This window comes from Neoarius graeffei, chromosome 5 (assembly GCF_027579695.1).
Source record: "Neoarius graeffei isolate fNeoGra1 chromosome 5, fNeoGra1.pri, whole genome shotgun sequence".
Classification (NCBI taxonomy): Eukaryota; Metazoa; Chordata; class Actinopteri; order Siluriformes; family Ariidae; genus Neoarius; species Neoarius graeffei.
The window spans coordinates 33461260-33483470 of NC_083573.1; the positions used below are offsets into that span (position 1 = coordinate 33461260).

General features: G+C 47.4%; 1 protein-coding gene across 1 annotated transcript in view; it reads right to left on the reverse strand.

Moving 5' to 3' along the window:
• otoa (otoancorin) overlaps positions 1 to 22211 on the reverse strand; it is a 75206-nt gene that overhangs the window by 32354 nt on the left and 20641 nt on the right. The window contains 5 exon segments of the mRNA XM_060921587.1: positions 10601 to 10764; positions 10871 to 11058; positions 11180 to 11248; positions 11368 to 11491; positions 11663 to 11702. Coding sequence (XP_060777570.1) covers positions 10601 to 10764; positions 10871 to 11058; positions 11180 to 11248; positions 11368 to 11491; positions 11663 to 11702 — 585 coding nt within the window.

Consider the following 22211-nt stretch of genomic DNA (forward strand, 5'->3'; position numbering starts at 1 on the left):
GGGCTTTGAACAGCTGTCACCGTTGTCTGATTTCCTCGATATACCAGGGCAATGCCTAATCCAATCAGCAAAAGTCCTGTAATCATCGTTCCGAATAGGTAGATATCTTCAATGTCCTCCACAGAAAGAATTGCCAGGCACACAACCCGCCACCGCTCCCACGCATCCATCGTGTAACCAGCCGCAAACGTTCCGGCAGGACAGACGGGTTCCCCCGAACCCAAAACTGTGTCAATTTCGTTAGGAGACCAGTTTATCAATTCCATGCTTTTTAGTTTAGAAAGTAATGCAGGAAGAGTCTCTTCAAAAAGTACAGCAGACGAAACAAGACACAGAAGCACAAACAGGGAAAAAAAGGAGGGAGAGGGAGAGCAGAAAATGCAACCGCCTTCTGTGGAAGCACGGAGAGAAAAAAAAAAAAAAAATATATATATATATATATATATATATATATATATATATATATATATATACGGGGTGTTTTCAAAAAATTTGATATCATTTCACAATCTAATAACTTTGTCAATTCTCATTCAACTGACCTCAAATTTTTAACACCATGTGTGGAAACAGGTCAAAATTTTATGTTTAATGTTTTTTCTTTTTAGGTATACAAATGCTATTCACTGCAAAAGAAAAGGAATTTTGTGTGTTAGAGTATGCTCAAATACAGTCGAACGAGACTGTGCAGCATGTATTTATGAGAGAATTCTCTAAAAATGCACCAGCTGCAATGCAGATCTGGACATGGCACAAAAAGTTCAAAGAGGAAGGCTGTGTGTGCAGGGCAAAAGGATCTGGACAACCACCAGCATCGGAAGAGATGGCTGAGCAGGTTCGTCAATATTGAAAATTTTGTGAAATCAATCATGGACTCCACATACGGTGGTGCTTGAAAGTTTGTGAACCTTTTAGAATTTTCTATATTTCTGCATAAATATGACCTAAAACAACATCAGATTTTCACACAAGCCCTAAAAGTAGATAAAGAGAACCCAGTTAAACAAATGAGACAAAAATATTACACTTGTTCATTTATTTATTCAGGAAAATGATCCAATATTACATCTGTGAGTGGGAAAAGTATGTGAACCTCTAGGATTAGCAGTTAATTTGAAGGTGAAATTAGAGTCAGGTGTTTTCAATCAATGGGATGACAATCAGGTGAGAGTGGGCACCCTGTTTTATTTAAAGAACAGGGATCTATCAAAGTCTGATCTTCACAACACATGCTTGTGGAAGTGTATCATGGCACGAACAAAGGAGATTTCTGAGGACCTCAGAAAAAGCGTTGTTGATGCTCATCAGAACTGGAAAAGGTTACAAAACCATCTCTAAAGAGTTTGGACTCCACCAATCCACAGTCAGACAGATTGTGTACAAATGGAGGAAATTCAAGACCATTGTTACCCTTCCCAGGAGTGGTCGACCAACAAAGATCACTCCAAGAGCAAGGCGTGTAATAGTTGGCAAGGTCACAAAGGACCCCAGGGTAACTTCTAAGCAACTGAAGGCCACTCTCACATTGGCTAATGTCAATGATCATGAGTCCACCATCAGAACAGTGAACAACAATGGTGTGCATGGCAGGGCTGCAAGGAGAAAGCCACTGCTCTCCAAAAAGAACACTGCTGCTCATCTGCAGTTTGCTAAAGATCATGTGGACAAGCCAGAAGGCTATTGGAAAACTGTTTTGTGGACGTATGAGACTAAAATAGAACTTTTTGGTTTAAATAAGAAGCGTTATGTTTGGAGAAAGGAAAACACTGCATTCCAGCATAAGAACTGTGGCAGCGGGGGCGTGGTCAAGCACCGGTCTGTGACAGGAGGGCGGAGTTGGGGAAGGTAAGTGGCAGAATCGCTTCACCTGAGTGTCATTAACCTGTGTTTTGTGTGTTCTCCCCAGTAAACCGCCCTATTTAAGGAGGGAGAGCGAGAGCAGAGGGAGGACCGGACGAGACGCTGTGTGTGTGTGTGTGTGTCTCTCTCACGCTAGTAAAGACTATTTGCAACTCTGAAAAGTGTGGCAATAAAGCCGGTTCACAAACCTGATCTCTGTCCTGCCGTCCTCTGTGCTCCACCCACACGCGATTCGCGCTACAGTGGTGCCGAAACCCGGGACCGTGGAGCACCTGTCCTGCAGCCCCATGGAATCCTCCCCGTTCGCGGACTTGGTCCACGCCCTCGCCACGGCCCAGCAGAGCCAGCACCAGGCGCTCGTTACACTCCGGAAGGAGCAGGAGCGCCGCTTCGAAGCCCTGGTACTGGCTCAACAGGAAGACCGCGAGGCGTTCCGGCGCCTCCTCGCGTCGGCGGGGTCCACCAGCGCCCCGGCCGCGGGCCCATCTCCCATCACTTTGACTAAGATGGGCCCGCAGGACGACCCCGAGGCGTTCATCGCATTATTCGAACAGGTCGCCGAAGCCTCGGGGTGGCCGATGGAACAGCGCGCGGCGCGCCTCCTCCCCCTCCTGACGGGAGAGGCGCAGCTAGCCGCACTACAGCTCCCCGCCGACCACCGGCTGGCCTACGCCGACCTTCGCCGGGCTGTCCTCCAGCGCGTGGGGCGCACGCCGGAGCAGCAGCGCCAGCGCTTCCGCGCGCTGCGAATGGAGGAAGTCGGCAGCCCGTTTGCGTTCGGCCAGCAGCTCCGGGACGCCTGCTGGCGGTGGCTGAGGGCCGAAGATCGCGACGCCGAGGGGATCATCGACCAGGTGGCGCTGGAGCAGTTCGTCGCCCGCCTACCCGCCGGAACCGCGGAGTGGGTCCAGTGCCACCGCCCGGCGTCGCTGGATCAGGCCGTAGGACTGGCGGAGGATCATCTGGCGGCTGTCCCGGCGGCAGGACAACGGATGTCTTCTTCTCTCCCCTCTTCTCTCTCTCTCTCTCTTCCCCCTCCTCCCGTGTCCCGTCCTCGCCCCATTCCCCCACCACGGAGGCGGGGGCCGGCCCCACCCCAGCCGGCCCGCCGCACCCGTGGTGCCCTCCCGTTTCTCCCTTCTATGTCTGTCTCTCCCCCCCCTCAGGTGAGTGACCCCCAGTCCACAGCTGCAGAGGGGAGGCCCGGGCCGGTTTGCTGGCGCTGCGGGGAACCGGGCCACCTGCAGCAACAGTGTGCCGCGATGGAGGTGGGGGCGGTGGTGCGGATCCCCGACGCGCCAGAGGCTGCCCTCGATCAGGCCGGAGCATATCGCATACCGGTAAGTGTACAAGGGGCGACCTATCAGGCGTTGGTGGATTCGGGTTGCAACCAGACCTCGATCCGCCAAAGCCTGGTGCAAGACGAGGCATTGGGGGGAGCACAAGGGGTGAAGGTGTTGTGTGTGCACGGGGATGTCCACTGCTACCCGTTGGTGTCGGTCCACATACATTTCAGAGGGGACAAATCTATAGTGAAGGCGGCGGTTAATCCTCGCCTTACCCACTCTTTAATCTTGGGGACTGATTGGCCGGGATTCCGGGGGTTGATGGCACACCTAGTAAAGAGTGGGTCCTGCCGGTTAGCCGGGGGGGGTCCCGGTGTCGTTTTGGCTGGGGCTGCGGTCGCAGGGCCGTCTACGTCATCTCCGCGACAGAGTGAGGGGCCCCTGGCTCCTCCTCTCTCTATTGGGGAATCCCTCGCGGATTTCCCACTGGAACAATCGCGAGACGAAACTCTGCGACACGCGTTTGACCAAGTGAGAGTAATCGATGGTCAAACGCTCCAGCCGAATGCCACCCCGACCTTCCCCTATTTTTCCATTTTAAAAGATAGGTTATACCGAGTGACGCAGGACACTCAGACGAAGGAGCGTGTCACCCAGTTGTTAATTCCAAAGAGCCGTCGGGAATTGGTATTCCAGGCGGCTCACTTTAATCCCATGGCGGGACACCTCGGGCAGGATAAAACACTCGCCCGGATAATGGCCCGATTCTATTGGCCGGGGATTCGCGGCGACGTCCGTAAGTGGTGTACGGCGTGCCGCGAATGTCAGTTAGTAAACCCAGCGGCCATTCCAAAAGCGCCCTTGCGCCCCCTACCATTAATCGAGACCCCGTTTGAACGAATTGGGATGGATCTCGTCGGGCCATTAGATCGGTCAACACGAGGGTACCGCTTTATATTGGTTCTGGTGGACTATGCAACGCGATACCCGGAAGCGGTGCCTCTTCGCAATATCTCCGCACGTAGTATTGCAGAGGCTCTCTTCCACGTCATCTCCCGGGTCGGAATCCCGAAAGAGATTCTGACTGATCAAGGCACCTCGTTTATGTCACGAACACTGGCCGAACTGTATGGGCTACTGGGTATTAAGCCGATCCGCACCAGCGTGTATCACCCACAAACGGACGGTTTAGTCGAACGGTTCAACCGCACCCTCAAGAATATTATCAAAAAATTCGTAAGTGAGGACGCACGTAACTGGGATAAGTGGCTCGAACCCTTGTTGTTTGCAGTGCGAGAGGTCCCCCAAGCCTCCACGGGGTTCTCCCCATTTGAATTACTGTATGGGCGTAAGCCGCGCGGCATCTTAGATGTACTGCGGGAAAATTGGGAGGAGGGACCTTCGCAGAGCAAAAATGAAATTCAATACGTTATGGATCTGCGCGCAAAACTCCACACGCTCACCCACTTAACTCAGGAGAATTTGCGGCAGGCCCAGGAACGGCAAACCCGCCTGTACAACAAGGGCGCGCGCCTTAGAGAGTTCACTCCGGGAGATAAGGTACTCGTCCTGTTGCCCACGTCGAGCTCCAAATTAATCGCCAAGTGGCAAGGGCCCTTTGAGGTCACACGGCGAGTCGGGGATGTCGACTATGAGGTTAGGCGAACGGACAGGGAGGGGGCGCTACAGATCTACCACCTCAATCTGCTGAAGCTCTGGAATGAGGAGGTCCCCGTGGCGTTGGTGTCGGTAGTTCCGGAGAAGGCGGAGCTGGGGCCGGAGATTCAAAAAGGGTCATTGGCATCTCGCACCTCTCCGGTCCCCTGTGGAGACCACCTCTCCCCGACCCAACTCACGGAGGTCGCCCAGTTGCAGGCCGAGTTTTCGGATGTGTTCTCGCCCCGGCCCGGACGCACCAACCTCATAGAACACCACATAGAGACGCCCCCGGGGGTGGTAGTGCGTAGCCGACCTTATAGATTACCCGAACACAAAAAAAAGGTGGTTCGGGAAGAACTTCAGGCCATGCTCGAAATGGGCATCGTCGAGGAGTCCCACAGTGACTGGAGCAGCCCGGTGGTCTTGGTTCCCAAGGCCGACGGCTCGGTCCGGTTCTGCGTGGACTATAGAAAAGTCAATGCGGTGTCTAAATTCGACGCGTACCCAATGCCTCGTATTGATGAGCTGCTTGATCGACTAGGCACGGCTCGCTTTTACTCGACACTGGATTTGACGAAGGGATATTGGCAGATCCCCTTGACTCCATTATCCCGGGAAAAAACGGCCTTTTCCACACCGTTCGGCTTACACCAGTTCGTCACACTTCCGTTTGGGCTGTTTGGGGCGCCCGCTACGTTTCAGCGGCTGATGGACCGGATCCTCCGGCCCCACGCTACCTATGCGGCCGCTTATTTGGACGACATAATCATTTATAGTAATGACTGGCAGCGGCACCTGCAACACCTGAGGGCCGTCCTTAGGTCGCTGAGGCGGGCGGGGCTCACTGCCAACCCGAAGAAGTGTGCGATTGGGCGGGTGGAAGTACGGTATCTGGGCTTCCACTTGGGTAACGGGCAGGTGCGTCCCCAAATTAATAAGACAGCAGCGATTGCGGCCTGCCCGAGACCCAAGACCAAAAAGGGGGTGAGACAGTTCCTGGGGCTGGCTGGCTATTATCGTAGGTTCATACCTAATTATTCGGACGTCACCAGCCCGCTGACTGACCTCACTAAAAAGGGGGCGCCAGACCCGGTCCAGTGGACGGAGCAGTGCCAGCGGGCTTTCTCTGAGGTAAAGGCTGCACTGTGTGGGGGGCCACTTTTGCACTCCCCTGACTTCTCTCTCCCCTTTTTGTTGCAGACGGATGCGTCGGACAGAGGGCTGGGGGCCGTTTTGTCCCAGCAGGTGGGGGGAGAGGACCGCCCAGTGTTGTACATCAGCCGGAAGCTGTCAGTGCGTGAGGGGCGCTACAGCACTATCGAGAAGGAGTGCCTGGCCATCAAGTGGGCGGTCCTCGCCCTCCGTTACTACCTGCTGGGGCGCTCTTTCACCCTCTGTTCGGACCACGCGCCCCTCCAGTGGCTCCACCGCATGAAGGATGCCAACGCGCGGATCACCCGTTGGTATCTGGCGCTCCAACCTTTCAACTTCAAGGTGGTCCACAGGCCGGGGGCGCAGATGGTCGTGGCGGACTTCCTCTCCCGTCAAGGGGGGGGGGAGTCGGCTGCAGGCCGGACGGGCGCCCGGCCTGAGTCGGGCGGTGGGGGTATGTGGCAGCGGGGGCGTGGTCAAGCACCGGTCTGTGACAGGAGGGCGGAGTTGGGGAAGGTAAGTGGCAGAATCGCTTCACCTGAGTGTCATTAACCTGTGTTTTGTGTGTTCTCCCCAGTAAACCGCCCTATTTAAGGAGGGAGAGCGAGAGCAGAGGGAGGACCGGACGAGACGCTGTGTGTGTGTGTGTGTGTCTCTCTCACGCTAGTAAAGACTATTTGCAACTCTGAAAAGTGTGGCAATAAAGCCGGTTCACAAACCTGATCTCTGTCCTGCCGTCCTCTGTGCTCCACCCACACGCGATTCGCGCTACAAGAACCTTATCCCATCTGTGAAACATGGTGGTGGTAGTATCATGGTTTGGGTCTGTTTTGCTGCATCTGGGCTAGGACGGCTTGCCATCATTGATGGCACAATGAATTCTGAATTATACCAGCAAATTCTAAAGGAAAATGTCAGGACATCTGTCCATGAACTGAATCTCAAGAGAAGGTGGGTCATGCAGCAAGACAACGACCCTAAGCACACAAGTCATTCTACCAAAGAATGGTTAAAGAAGAATAAAGTTAATGTTTTGGAATGGCCAAGTCAAAGTCCTGACCTTAATCCAATCGAAATGTTCTGGAAGGACTTGAAGCTAGCAGTTCATGTGAGGAAACCTACCACCATCCCAGAGTTGAAGCTGTTCTGTATGGAAGAATGGACTAAAATTCCTCCAAGCCGGTGTGCAGGACTGATCAACAGTTACCGGAAATGTTTAGTTGCAGTTATTGCTGCACAAGGGGGTCACACCAGATACTGAAAGCAAAGGTTCACATACTTTTGCCATTCACAGATATGTAATATTGGATCATTTTCCTCAATAAATAAATGACCAAGTCTAATATTTTTGTCTCATTTCTTTAACTGGGTTCTCTTTATCTAATTTTAGGACTTGTGTGAAAATCTGATGTTCATCTCATCTCATTATCTCTAGCCACTTTATCCTGTTCTACAGGGTCGCAGGCAAGCTGGAGCCTATCCCAGCTGACTATGGGCGAAAGGCGGGGTACACCCTGGACAAGTCACCAGGTCATCACAGGGCTGACACATAGACACACAACCATTCACACTCACATTCACACCTACGGTCAATTTAGAGTCACCAGTTAACCTAACCTGCATGTCTTTGGACTGTGGGGGAAACCGGCGCACCCGGAGGAAACCCACGCGGACAACGGGGAGAACATGCAAACTCCACATAGAAAGGCCCTCGCCGGCCATGGGGCTTGAATCCGGACTTTCTTGCTGTGAGGCGACAGCGCTAACCATTACACCACCGTGCTGCCCCCGATGATGATTTAGGTCATATTTATCCAGAAATATGGAACATTCTAAAGGGTTCACAAACTTTCAAGCACCACTCTACCTTTTGAATTTCTCATTCAAATTTTGAGGAATAACTCTTATATTGCTCAACATTAAGCCTGTTCAGTTTCATTTGCCTCGAGTTTCTGGGATATTTACATCTTATATAATCTCTAATTTTTTGAAACACTTTGTACTTGTTATTGTTCAGGTCTTTATTTAATAAGTTGACAAATGGTGAGTTTTTCTCACTGGATTAATGATTACTGTATTTACTGTGTTTTCTATTAAATTGGCACAGCTGAAAAAGAAAAAAAAAATCACTCAGTGGATTTCTTACAGTGCACCATATAATCTTCTGTTGATTTAAATAGTTACTCATCAACCTAGAAATTTAACTGCATATAATGTCAGTACATGAAAGAGACATAAGGATGAGTTTGGAAGTGTGTTTGCGATAGCAAGGCCAGCCTACACTAAGTTTATATTTATCTACTAGCTACAGCCTGGGTAGGTTGTGAACTAAATACTGACACCTAGTGGTGAAAAGTAACATCAGGGTATAAACAATGTCCGTGTCTTCTGTGATCAATTCAGTAGAGGTGTTCAGATCCAGTGGGTCATTACTGGTGTTTGACAAACTCAGACTTTTGAATTCATGTGTGTTTTTTGTTAGAAAATTACACTAATAACACTTCCTCTGGATAAACTAAGGGTCTTTTTTTTTTTTTGGCAGGGCAGTGCGCAGTATTATATTCTTTCATATGGCCCAAAATTTCTAGTGGTGCCCCTGTCTGTATGTATAATAATTTCTGATATTTCACTCTGATGTCACTCCAAGTGTTTTCCTGCTGACTAGACACACATTGTCAAAATGGCGAACTGGTTCAAAAATAAAATTCTTTTGATTAACTCGTGTATTTTTTTGGATGTGTCTATATAATATAAAGAACATTACACGGTGGCGCAATGATATGAATTTTATCTTCTCGTGTTGAAAAATATTTTACTTGTTCGCTTCACTCACTCGTGAAATACACATTCACCACTCAAAGATAAACTTCATATCGTCATGCAACCATGTAATATCCTCTATGTATCCTTTCCCTCCTCCTCTTCTGGCTCCCTCGTCTTTCTTTCATCTTCTTTCTCTCCTTCACATGGTTTCTCTGGTTCAGAGTCTTTTCCAACTCACCAAACTGTTATTGAGGCTACAGTTGACAACAATAGACAACGACTAATATTTTATCAGATTTACTTGAGTTTTTGGGTTTGTTACTTTTACATTTGTTACATATAGAAAGACCAGAAAGTTCAGTGGACACACTATCAAAGTCTACCAAAAAACTGTGATGCACTTACAGAGCCGCTCCAAGTCAACATGTACTAGATCCCTTCAGTGGCCTTTAAAATTTTCTGAGAACATTTATTTTCGGTTATGTTGGAGAATGATCATTTAAGGATAATGGAAAACAAGTGTAATGAACTTGCATGTTTTACAATATTTTAAAACCAAGCTATATGGAGCAGCAGGTCTCATCTCATTCTCATTATCTCTAGCCGCTTTATCCTGTTCTACAGGGTCGCAGGCAAGCTGGAGCCTATCCCAGCTGACTATGGGCGAAAGGCGGGGTACACCCTGGACAAGTCGCCAGGTCATCACAGGGCCGACACATAGACACAGACAACCATTCACACTCACACCTACGGTCAATTTAGAGTCACCAGTTAACCTAACCTGCATGTCTTTGGACTGTGGGGGAAACCGGAGCACCCGGAGGAAACCCACGTGGACACGGGGAGAACATGCAAACTCCGCACAGAAAGGCCCTCGCCGGCCACGGGGCTTGAACCCGGACCTTCTTGCTGTGAGGCGACAGCGCTAACCACTACACCACCGTGCTGCCCGAGCAGCAGGTCAATAAATTTAAAAAATATAGATTCTCTCATCTCATCTCATTATCTCTAGCCGCTTTATCCTTCTACAGGGTCGCAGGCAAGCTGGAGCCTATCCCAGCTGACTACGGGCGAAAGGCGGGGTACACCCTGGACAAGTCGCCAGGTCATCACAGGGCTGACACATAGACACAGACAACCATTCACACTCACATTCACACCTACAGTCAATTTAGAGTCACCAGTTAACCTAACCTGCATGTCTTTGGACTGTGGGGGAAACCGGAGCACCCGGAGGAAACCCACGCGGACACGGGGAGAACATGCAAACTCCACACAGAAAGGCCCTCGCCGGCCCCGGGGCTCGAACCCAGGACCTTCTTGCTGTGAGGCGACAGCGCTAACCACCCTGTAGAATATAGATTATTTTTAAAAAATTTGTACAGAAATATGGTTGAATTTTTGAAGCTCAGGCAGTCAGACTACAACCAAATAGTTCATCTCCCAATTAGTAATAACTTGGCTCTTTTTTTCAAGTTCCGTGAGCAGGTTTGCCAGATTCCACATACAATGACCACATATTGTAGATACAGTAGATACTGCAAAACAGAAATGTGCACCACTGTTAACTAGTTTCCCCCAAAAAGACAGAGAAAAAGAAGAAATCATGTCTTTAAACCATGTCATCCCGGACTTTGCTTTATGCACAGGGGCATTGTCATGCTGGAACAGATTTGGGCTCTTATTTCCAGTGAAGAGAAATTGTAATGTTACCACATACAAAGGCATCATATACCACTGTGTACTTACAACTTTGTAGCAACAGTTTGGGGAAGACCTGCATATGGGTGTGATGGTCAGGTGTCCACAGACCTTTGGCCATATCGTGTACATGTAATTTCTTAACCCTTATAGCAACATATAGGTTTCAGAGGACTTACGCATGTCATGTTGTACTGGCCTTGGCGGTTTGAGAACACCAGGAAGTGTATTATTTGGAACACAACTGGGATCGGTTTCTGTGACTCTCTTTTTTATCCATTGTCTGATATCATTCCTTTGCTCTTCTGAAAGGAAGACATAGACCTCATTGAATGTCTTCATCCTGAAAAAAGCAGAAACAAAGAAAGGAATGGATGAAAGACAAATACTTATTGTTATTTCCCTTCACTTCATCTTTCTCTAGCTACTTCTGTAACTCCATCACTCACATTTCAGCGAGCTGAGAGCCCTGCAGTGTCGGCGGCAGCATTAGAGAAGTTCGTGACATCTCTAGGAAGGGTTTAGCTGCCCACAACAGCTTTCTGAGCTGCTCTGGGTCAAACTGTGTAGCATTCTGTACGATGGCCACCCAGGAGAGAGGAGCCAAGAATGCTCGCATGAAACAGTGTGCCTTCTCCTGAAGAGAAGGAAATCAGGAGACAGAGAGTTTCACAGGCTCAACATATATAGGAGCTTTACAAATTGAAAAATTCAGGCAAGACAACATTTGTTTGTGATTATACACACTATGCACTAACCGTGGTGTTCCACATGCGCTCAATCATTTGTGGCAGATTTGAAGTGTTGCACATTTTCTCTGTGATGTTCTTAAAGCAGCACATGAAACAAAGAGCATCAGAAATAAGGCTGTTTCGAGCACATTAAATTAACTCGTATATGAGAATATATAACTATATGAGTGGTGTTGTATTAATCTGTGTAGTACCATGGCTTGTTCTGTTTCATTAGGCTTCAAGATGGAGGAAGAGGGTGGAGGGAGTGAAGACAGAAGGGAAGCAAAAAGGAACATGGGGTTTCCCATTGCCATTTCATCTGGCCTGGAGAAAGAGCTGGGGTGGGGGATTCCACATATCACATTATTGCTCAAATGACAAAATCTACTCCGTAATTTACCCTTAAAAACATTCTATGTACAGTATATTCAAATACTGCACAATCAAATCATTTAACATTAAACATGCCAGAATAAATCTTTCCGAAAGGGCATCTGACCACTTTACCTGTTCAACATGGAGTTGTTTAGGGTGGGTGGAGAGTAACCTGTAGCAATGCAGATTTTTCACATTGTCATTACACACTACAAAATACAAGACACTACAGAAATATTTAATGATTTTAACAATGGAGACTGTGGCAGCGGGGACATTGCCAAGTGTCGGTTTGTGAGTACAGGGTGGGGCCAGGGAAGGTGAGCGGCAAAGTCAGTACACTTGTTGGCAATTAATGTTGTGTCTGTGTTTGTTTTGCAGTGAGGATGGAAGGTAGAAAAGGAGGGAGAGAGCTATGAGAGAGGATCTCTCCCAACCAGAGCATGTGTGCGTGCGTGCATGTGTGTGTGAGCAAGCAAACGCGATTAGTCAAGCTGAAAGGCAAGCATGAAATCGAAAATAAAGTCTGTGTTAACAAAATTTCCCACCTGCCATGCTTCAGTATTCCACCCACATCAGGGATTCACTACAGTAGCAATAACAGGCCATTTTTAAATCTAGTTGTGATTAAGGAGTGTGTCATATCAAAAGAAAGAGGATGAAGTTCTGAATTCAAAACTGGTTTTATGTCCCCCCTAGGTTAAATAGAAGAGAAATTACAGCTGTTTGAAATTTTCAATATTTTGAAATTTAATTTTTTCCCCCTGTAAACCTTATTTGGCCGCTTCCAGCAGTATACATCCATTTCGAGAAAGTGAAGTAAAGCACCTTCAGGAGCAATTCTTGTGCCCAAAATATCTATCAATTGCTCAGAGTTTAAAAATAACCTTTTGCTCCAGTATTTTTTTATTTATTTTGAAATTTAATTGCATTATTTGCATGGTAAGATGGTGTAAACTACTCAAATCAATTTCAACAAATGAGCAATGGCATGACCAGAATCGTTGATTCCATATTTAGAAACTAGCATCTGAGCATCAACAAGACTTGAACTATATACATCTCTATACCTCTCATCACTGTGCATAACCATCTGTTACACCGTTGCACACAGTAATGAGAAGCACACAAATGCACACAGTTCCTGCTACGAATAAAAGTAAAATTCTCCGGTGTGTCTCCAGTGTGTGTGTTGCACTCTTTTGAAGATTGCAGGATATGTTGCAAATACTGCCAACATTAATGATTGTCCTAGGTAAAGTGCTTCTTTACATTTTCAACATGAACATTCAAGTTCAGTGCACACAAATAATTCTTAATGCATAATGTGTTTCATGCTGGGCATTCAAGCAAGAAGTGAAATTCATCACCTTGATTATTTGTATTACACGTTACATTTTATGTCAAGTGTTGCTATACTGTAGTGTCACTATTTCAATAACATTTAAGTATTCACAAAAGGTTCCTCTCCAGTATGTTTTATGATCAGGTTTCTCTCCAGTATGTGTTCTCTCATGGTGTGACACAGATTGTTAGTTCTCCCTGGCCATAATTATCCAGTAGTGTGAATGTGCATATGGTGTCGTCATCATCGTACTTGATGTTATACCACGGGGGAAGCCTGGCACTTGAGAAATTACTCTGCCTGAAAATCCAGTGTGCTGTCCTTCCACATCTTGGTAGTGGGTGACTTTCTTGCCAACCAACAGTGGTACATCATCAGCATCACCTTGAGCATCAGTTTCAGCACTGAAGGCATGGTGGACCAGAACCTTCAGATTGGCTGCCAGCTATTCTACAGTGTGTACCCCCCCCCCCCCACTACTGAAGGCATACAGGGATTTGTCAGAGGCATGCTGCTGCAGCACTTGCTGTCTGAACCTCAGCTGAACCTTCAGAGCTGATATCTTCTTTTTCTTTGTGGGCAGACTCTCTAGAGCACTGTCTACTCCCTCAGACTGCCAAAGACCATAATGGCTGATATCATCAATGAGCTCCTCCTTAGTCCTCAGAACTGCTGCCTTCCTTCTCTCCTCTGCTTCAAACTTCTCTTGCTGCTGCTGCTCCTGCCTCTTTTGATTCACCATCTGGCCTTGTTCAGCATACTGTCATTTGATTGTAGGGGCTGACTTCATAGCGGCTTGAATTAGTGCAGTCTTCTCATCTTGAGTCTTGAAGGCCAACCAGTCCACTGTCTTGTTGAGACCAAACATGATGTTAGACTCTGTGCCCAGAGTGCTGATGTGGGGTTTATATTTGCAGGATGTTGTCTAGGTAAGCAAACACATTCTTTGAGAATTTGTTGTTCTTGGCAACATTGGCAAACTGCTTCCTGGCTTTTGGAGTGTCAACTGTATGCTTCCCACCTGGAAGATGGTCCTCACACTGCTCCTCTATCACCTTGGCCAAAGCTGGGAAAATGACACAGAGTCGGCTGGCAACAAGCTCATCATAGACTGGGTTCAACCAGGGCTTTCAGGTAACAGTCATCCTTCACTAGGTCAGGGAAGGGAGAGAAGTCACCAGTCATAAAGCCGCCCACATGATCAGGAGCTGCAGTCAGGAAGCTGTACAGTTGGGTATAGTGGTAGTTCATGTCCAAGATATGAACCTTTGGATCTTCCAGAAGATGCCAGAGAGGACTTGTCACCAACTTGTTCAACAAGCTAAGAGCCCTGAGTCCAGCAATGAAGGAAGGAACTGCCGGATCTGCCAGGACTGCCCAGAGCAACAACTTCTTCTTTCCTGGAGAATGCTGAAGGAAGTCGACCATCTTCTCATGAAGGAAGTAAGTGTATTCCGCTTTATAGAAGATGGAGTTGAACCTGTTGCTCCAGAAGGTCTTGATTGGCATGGACTTAATGTTATTGTCCTTGAGAAAGTCATGGCAGATGTCATTGAATTCAAAATACTTCCCAGACTGCTCATCCCCTCCCCGAGCAAAGGTCATCGCTGCTGAGTGAAGCAGACGGAGTGTGCCAGGCTCCCCTGGTTTGACAATGCAGTCTGCAGTGGAGGGGGGAAGGTTGTCATACTCATACTCCACAGTTGCAGCAGCTGAAACTTCAGCATACTGACTTAGGGAGTGGAGGCTACAGAAGAAGGTGTGTAGCGTGGATGTGGCAGTTTTGGCCTCTTTGCTCAGGTCATCAAATTTAGAAAGTACGGTAGGAAGGACTTCTTCTTGATAGGATTCCAGCAGCTCCACAAACTTGGCCTCTGTGGCTGCTCTGTCTGATATGGTACAGCAAGTCTTGATGAGGATTTCTTTTCCAGCTTGACTAGATGATACACAGTCATCTAAATCTGCCAGCATGTTTTTAAAGGTGGTAAAGCTGTCTTTTGCTGACTTAGTCAGGATGTCCCGCAACCCCAGAACCCAAAACAGGCCATCAGAACCAGACAGATGATAGCCCATGTATCTTTGCCCAAATGTGGAGGTCTCATCACTATACAGGGTGATGTCGGCTTAGTCAGGCAGTTCTTCAGCTAGCTGCATCTGGGATAGTGCCAAGCATTCCACATTCTGGTTGATGACAGTTGCCCTCACTGGTAACCTATTGCATGTCAGGCCAGCAAACTCAAGAACAGCGCTGATAGTGGATGACATATGGGTAGATGACACATGAAGGCTGAGAAGCTTGTAAACAAGCTCCCTAAACTCTGGAGTGAAGGTTGTACTCTCAGTGTCAAAAGTATGCAAGACCTTTGATGCAGCTATGGACTCTTTTAGATCTTTCACTTCTTCTCTCAGCTGAACATTAACTTCATGTAGGCTTTTGTAGCTGTCAAGCTCCTGGATCAGGTTGTCAGTGTCACTGGCCAAAGCAGATTCTTCCATCGATCAGGAGGTCTTCATCCTCAGACTCGTCCTCCAAAGCAGCTTCCAGACGTCTCGCCTTACAGACATGATGACTCTCTCTGTTAGTTGCCTTCCAAAGGGCCTTTGACTTCTCTTTCAGTTTTATATGCAGGTCCTCAAGCTTCCTTATCAGTTCTGTTTTCTCTTCAGTCAGTGTGTTGCATTTTTCATTCAAGCTATCAGTCTTTCGTTGCAGCTCTTCACAGACCTCCATGAGGACTGCAGCATCTAGGCCTTCACTTGGAGCTGTAGAATGTCAGGGAGACCTCAGAGGAACTGGAAATCGAAATGGCTTCTTGCTGTACTATTGGATGGCATCTTCTCCTCCTGGTTTCCTGATATTTTTGCGCAGGTGAGAAAACTCCAGCCTTCACTCCTTTGGTGGCACTAGCAAAACTGTCTGGGCTTTTCTTGGCACTCTCTTCACTCCACAATTCCATCAGCCATGAAGTGGTATCAGCAAGCCCAACATCTCTCAGCTTGGCGCACATCTCTCCATTTGTAGGTACTTTGCTGGCCATTGTACCGAACCATTCAAACACAACTGAAGATTGTTAAGGATAATAACAATCTACGTAGATTCCCAGTCAAACAAATCTCTAGTCCACACCACATTCTAATCAAATAAACTCAATCTAGTCAGGTTCTATGGAAAAATATAGCAATATTAGTAGTAGATTTTATTTGTTTGTTTGTTTGTGTGCATTTCTAGTCCATGATGTGATTTAAATGTCAAAGGACCACATGAATAACTGACAGATCTCATGGAAGACTGATGGAGTGGATGTAGGCCAAGTTCAGTAGATGCAGGTGGCTACATGTTAAAAGTTAAGAGATCTATATTGATGAGCTATGCTTTGAGGCAACATAAATTATGTCAGGAAGGATGTAATGAAAATTCACATGTATATATCCTTTTCCTTTTGACTTAGTACATCAATTTATTCTAAGCTAGTGTACTTCAAAGGTGTTGACAAATTTTCTCAGTGTTTATTAAATTTCTTCAAATTTATAGGTATTTCTTCCAAAAAATTAGTCTATATATGTCATTTTTTTGTAAGACTGAAAAAATTGTCAACATCTTATTTATATATATATATATATATATATATATATATATATATATATATATATATATAATTACTTACACACACACACACACACACACACACACACACACACACACACACACACACACAAAATATTGATTCACTTAAAGTATTAAATCTGTGCTCTGACCATATTCTCTTCTCTATAACTCACCTAATTGGCATGCAAACACCCCTTATTACATGTGACGGCACAAGGCAAAAGGTGGCAGCACAGTTCCACGCACGTTACTTTTTCAGAGGGTGGCGCTCAAAAGCACCATGTATTACATGTTTCTAATCAAATGTAACTTCTTCAAAACAATATTATTAACATCCCTGAGCCTTCTTTTTTTCCCCTCTATCTTCCAGAATCCAATATTTTTATTGTTTTCCATAGAAGGATACACATCTATTGACTGTGACTGGAACTTCCGCTGTCTCTGGGTGGCTTCCGGTTTGACTGAAATTCAAAGGCCAACCAGGGGTCATGATTGTTCCCGACCTCTGGTATTGATTTCGGCCAGTGTCAACCAATAGAAAGCGAGCTAACATCACAGGGGTGGCACGTCATTGGCTTTTGACCAAAATCCAACATGGCCGTGCACAGCGGTTTCACCGTCAACATTCAGATAAAAGATCGCCGTGTCAAAAGTAAGCAGTATTGTGCAAATCTGAGTGCATACTCTGAAAATTCAGGTTTTTTCTATAAAATACCCAATGCTTGTGAAGCAGAATGTATTTTTTATGTTGGTACATGATGATCAAAAATGTGCAATTTACTATGTAAACAGATAGGCGCTTCTCGCATGGCAAGCACTGCTGGCATTGCTAACTACAGTGGTGCCGAAACCCGGGATACTGAAGGGAACCACCCCATGGAGTCCTACCTACTGGAAGATCTGATTCATGTCCTTGCTGCTGCCTAACAGAGCCAGCACCAAGCACTGATTACCCTCCGGAAGGAGTGATGATTCGAAGCCTTGCTGCTGGCCCAGCAGGAAGATCGCCAGGCATTCCAGCACCTGCTTGCATTGGTGGGGTCCTCGACCGCCACCACAGCGGACCCACCCCACGTCATGCTAACAAAGATGTGGCCACAGGACAATCTGGAGGCATTTATTGCCTTGTTTGAGCAAGTGGCCAAAGGGTGGGGGTGGCTGGTAGAGCAACATGCAGCGCGTCTAATACTGCTGCTGACTGGGCAGTTGCAGCTCGCCATGCAACAACTCCCCACTGACAGTTGGCTTGTCTAGGCCGACTTGAAGTGATCCATCCTGCAGTGTGTCAGCTGCTCTCCAGAGCAGCAACACCAACGCTTCCACATGCTGACGTTGGAGGAAGTCGGCCGGCCATTTGCATTCGGCCAACAGCTACGGGATGCCTGCCAGAAGTGGCTGAGGGTGGAGGACCACGACGCCGAGGGGCTGATCGACCTAATGACACTGGAGCAGTTCATCACCCGGCTTCCAAGCTGTTTTCAGATGCTTTCTGTTAAATAATTAATATTTTTACATTTTTTATAATCTTTACTTTCTCTGCATGTTTTAAATTTACTTTAATTTTATTCTATTTTATTCCGCTGGTTTCTTTTTCTTTTTCTCCTTTTTTCTTTTTGGCGTTTTATTATTTTATTTCTACTATTGTTTAATTCTTATTATTTTCTTTTAATTCTTTTAATTCTTTTAATTAATTGTTTTAGATTAAAAATAAAATTATTTTATGTAATTTTATTTCTCTATTGTTTACTGTTTTTGCTTCTGTAAAGCACATTGAACTGCCATTGTGTATGAAATGTGCTATATAAATATATAAAAAAATTGCCTTGCCTTGCCCCATTCCCCCACCGCAGAGGCGGGGGCCAGCTCACCCTCAGCCGGTCTGCCATGCCCATGGTGTCTCCCTCCCATCTTCCCCTTCTGTGTCTCTGTCTTCTCCCCCCCCCCCCCCCCCAGGTGAGTGACTCCCATTTCACCGGTGCAGAGGTGAGGCCTAGGCCGGTATGCTGGTGCTGTGGGGAGCCCAGGCATCTCCAGGGCCAGCGCTTTGCGATGGAGGTGGGAGCTGTGGTCTGGATCTCCGATGCTTCAGAGACCTCCTTGGATTGGGCCGGAGTGTATCGTATACCGGTGAGTGCTCGAGGGGAGACATATCACACATTGGTGGATTTCGCCTGTAATCAGACCTCAATCTACCAAAGCCTAATGCAAGGTGAGGCACTGGGGAGAGCACAAGTGGTGAAGGTTTGTGTGTGCATGAGGATGTTCATGAATATCCACTAGTGTCCATCCACTTTCTATTTTTTGGGGAAAAGCATAGTGTAAAGGTGGTGGTTGACCTGCGTCTCACCCACCCACTGATTCTGGGAACTGATTGGCTGGGGTTTAAAGGCTTAATGGAGCATGTAGTAGTGGGCGGGTCCTGCAGTAATATATCATGGGGGATCCCAGTGTGGCATTTACTGGGGAAGCTGTCTCAGAGCTGTCTACGTCAGCACCACGTCAGGGCGATACAAGGAGTGGGGAGCAGCTCGCCCCTCTTCCCTCTCTCGGGGATTCCCTCAAGGATTTCCCATTAGAACAGACATGAGATGAGATTCTGCATCATGCATTTGACCAAATGAGAGTAATCGATGGTCAACCCCTCCAGCCAAATGTGACACCCTCTTTCCTGTACTTTGCTATTATTAAAGATAGCCTGTACCGAGTGATGCAGGACACTCAAACCGATGAACAGATAACCCAGTTGTTAATCCCAAAGAGCCATAGGGAATTCGGATTCCACGCGGCTCACTTTAATCTGATGGCCGGACATTTAGGACAGGATGAAACACTAGCCCGAACAATGGCCCAGTTCTGTTGGCCAGGGATTCGCAGGGATGTCCATTGGTGTGCAGCATGCCGCGAATGCCTACTAATGAATCCAGCGGCCATCCCAAAAATTTTTTTGCACCCTCTCTCTCTGATTGAGACCCCCTTCGAGAAAATTGGCATGGATCTCGTTGGGTCATTAGATTGGTCAGCATAGGGATATCGCTTTATTTTAGTCCTGGTGGACTATGCAATGCAATATCCAGAAGCGGTGCCTCTCCACAATATTTCACCAAGCAGTATTGCAGAGGCGCTCTTCTGTGTTTTCTCCCAAGTCAGGATTCCCAAAGAAATCCTGACTGACCAAGGCACTACGTTTATGCCACGCACACTTCGCAAACTGTATGGGTCATTGGGGATTAAGTCGATCCACACCAGCATCTATCACCCACAAACAGATGGCTTGGTAGAACGATTCAATCAGATACTTAAAAATTTAATTCGGAAGTTTGTAAGCGAAGAGGCACATAATTGGGATAAATGGCTTGAGCCCCTGTTATTCACAGTACGAGAGGTCCTGCAAACCTCCCTGTTTGAACTGTAATATGGGCGTAAGCCTCGTGGCATTTTGGACATGCTGAGGGAAAATTGGGAGGAGGGACCTCCAACTGGTAAAAATGAAATTCAGTACGTTCTTTACATGCACACAAAGCTCCACACCCTCATACACTTAACCCAGGAGAATTTATGACAGGCACAAGAAGGTCAAGCCTGGCTGTACAACAGGGGTACGCGCCTTAGAGAGTTCACCCCAGGAGATAAAGTACTCGTGTTATTGCCCACTTTGAGCTCCAAATTAATCACCAAGTGGCAAGGGCCCTTTGAGGTCACACAACGAATCAGGGATGTCGACTATGAGGTGAGGTGAATGGATGGGGGTGGGGCACTACAAATATACCACCTCAACCTGTTAAAATGTTGGAGTGAGGGGGTCCCCGTGGCATTGGCATTGGTAGTTCTGGAGAAGGCAGAGCTGGGGCTGGAGGTTAAAAACAAAAGTAACGACTCAAACCTGTAGAGACCACCTCTCACTGGCCCAACTCACAGAGTTTGACAAGTTGCAAAAGGAATTTTCTGATGTGTTCTCGCTCCTTCCTGGCCGCACCCAACTCATAGAACACCACACTGAAATGCCCCCGGGGTGGTGGTGTGTAGCCACCCATACCACTTACCCAAACACAAAAAAAAGGTGGTTCAGGGTGAACTCAAGGCCATGCTTGAAATGGGCATAATTGAGGAGTCCCACAGTGATTGGAGCAGCCCGGTGGTCCTGGTTCCCAAGACTGATGGGTTGGTCCAGTTCTGTGTGGACTACAGAAAAGTCAACATGGTGTTTAAATTTGACGCGTACCCAATGCCTCGCATTGACGAGTTCCTCAATTGATTAGGTGCTACTTGCTTTTATTTGACACTGGATTTGACAAAGGGATATTGGCAGATCCCCTTGACTTCTCTATCCCGAAAGAAAAAGGTCTTTTCCATACAGTCCGAATTACACCAATTTGTCACACTTCCTTTTGGGTTATTTGGGGCTCCCGCTACATTCCAGCAGCTCATGGACAAGATCCTCCACCCCCATGCCATCTATGCAGTGGCCTACCTCGATGACATTATTATATATAGCAAAGACTGGTTGTGGCACCTCGAACACCTTAGGGCCATTCTAGAGTCGCTGAGGCGGGCGGGTCTCACAGCTAACCCAAAAAAAGTTTGTGATTGGGCAGGTGGAATTACAGCATCTGGGGATTCCACTTGGGTCACGGGCAGGTGCATCCCCAAATTGACAAGACTGTAGTGATTGCGGCCTGCCCGAGGCCCAAGACCAGAAAGGGGGTGAGAAAGTTCCTGGGGCAGGCTGGCTACTTTCGCAGGTTCATACCTAAGTATTCAGATGTCACCAGCCTGCTGACTGATCTCACTAAAAAGGGAGCACCAGATCCAATCCAGTGGATGGAGCAGTGCCAACAGGCTTTCACCAAGGTAAAAGCTACACTGTTTGTGGGGCCACTTCTGCACTCCTCTGACTTCTCTCTCCCTTTTATTTTACAGATGGCTGTATCGGACAGAGGGCTGGGGGCCGTTTTGTCTCAGAAGGTGGAGGGCGAGGAATGTCCAGTGCTGTACATCAGCCGCAAGCTCTCGATGCATGAAAGTAAGTACAGCACCATCGAGAAGGAGTGCCTGGCCATCAAGTGGGCGGTCCTCACCCTCCGATACTACCTGCTGTTTGGACCACATGCCTTTCCAGTGGCGCCACCGCATGATGGATGCCAATGTGTGGATCACCTGTTGGTATCTCGCCCTTCAACCGTTTAAGTTAAGTTCGAGGTGGTCCACAGGCCAGGGGCACAAATAGTGGTGGTGGACTTCCTGTCCCATTGTGGGGGGGAGTCCACTGCAGGCCAGATGGCTCCCTGGCCAGATGGCTCCCTGGCCTGAGTCGGGCAGCGGGGGCATGATGAAGCGTTGGTTTGTGAATGGAAGGCGGGGCCAGGGAAGGTGAATGGCAAAGTCAGTACACCTGTTGGCAATTAATGTTATGTCTGTGTGTGTTTTGCAGTGAGGATGGAAGGTAGAAAAGGAGGGAAAGAGAGATGAGAGAGGATCTCTCCCGACCGGAGCGAGTGTGTGTGTGTGTGTGTGTGTGTGTGTGTGTGTGTGTGTGTGTGTGTGTGTGTGAGCGCAAGTGAATGCGATTCATAAAGCTGAAAAACAAATACAAAATAGAAAATAAAGTCTGTGTTAACATCATTTCCAGCCTGCCGCACTTCAGTATTCCACCCACATCAGGGATTCACTACAGAGACTTTTTTTTTGGAAGAGCTGGAACAACCCAAACTAAAAGCTACAATACACCTTTA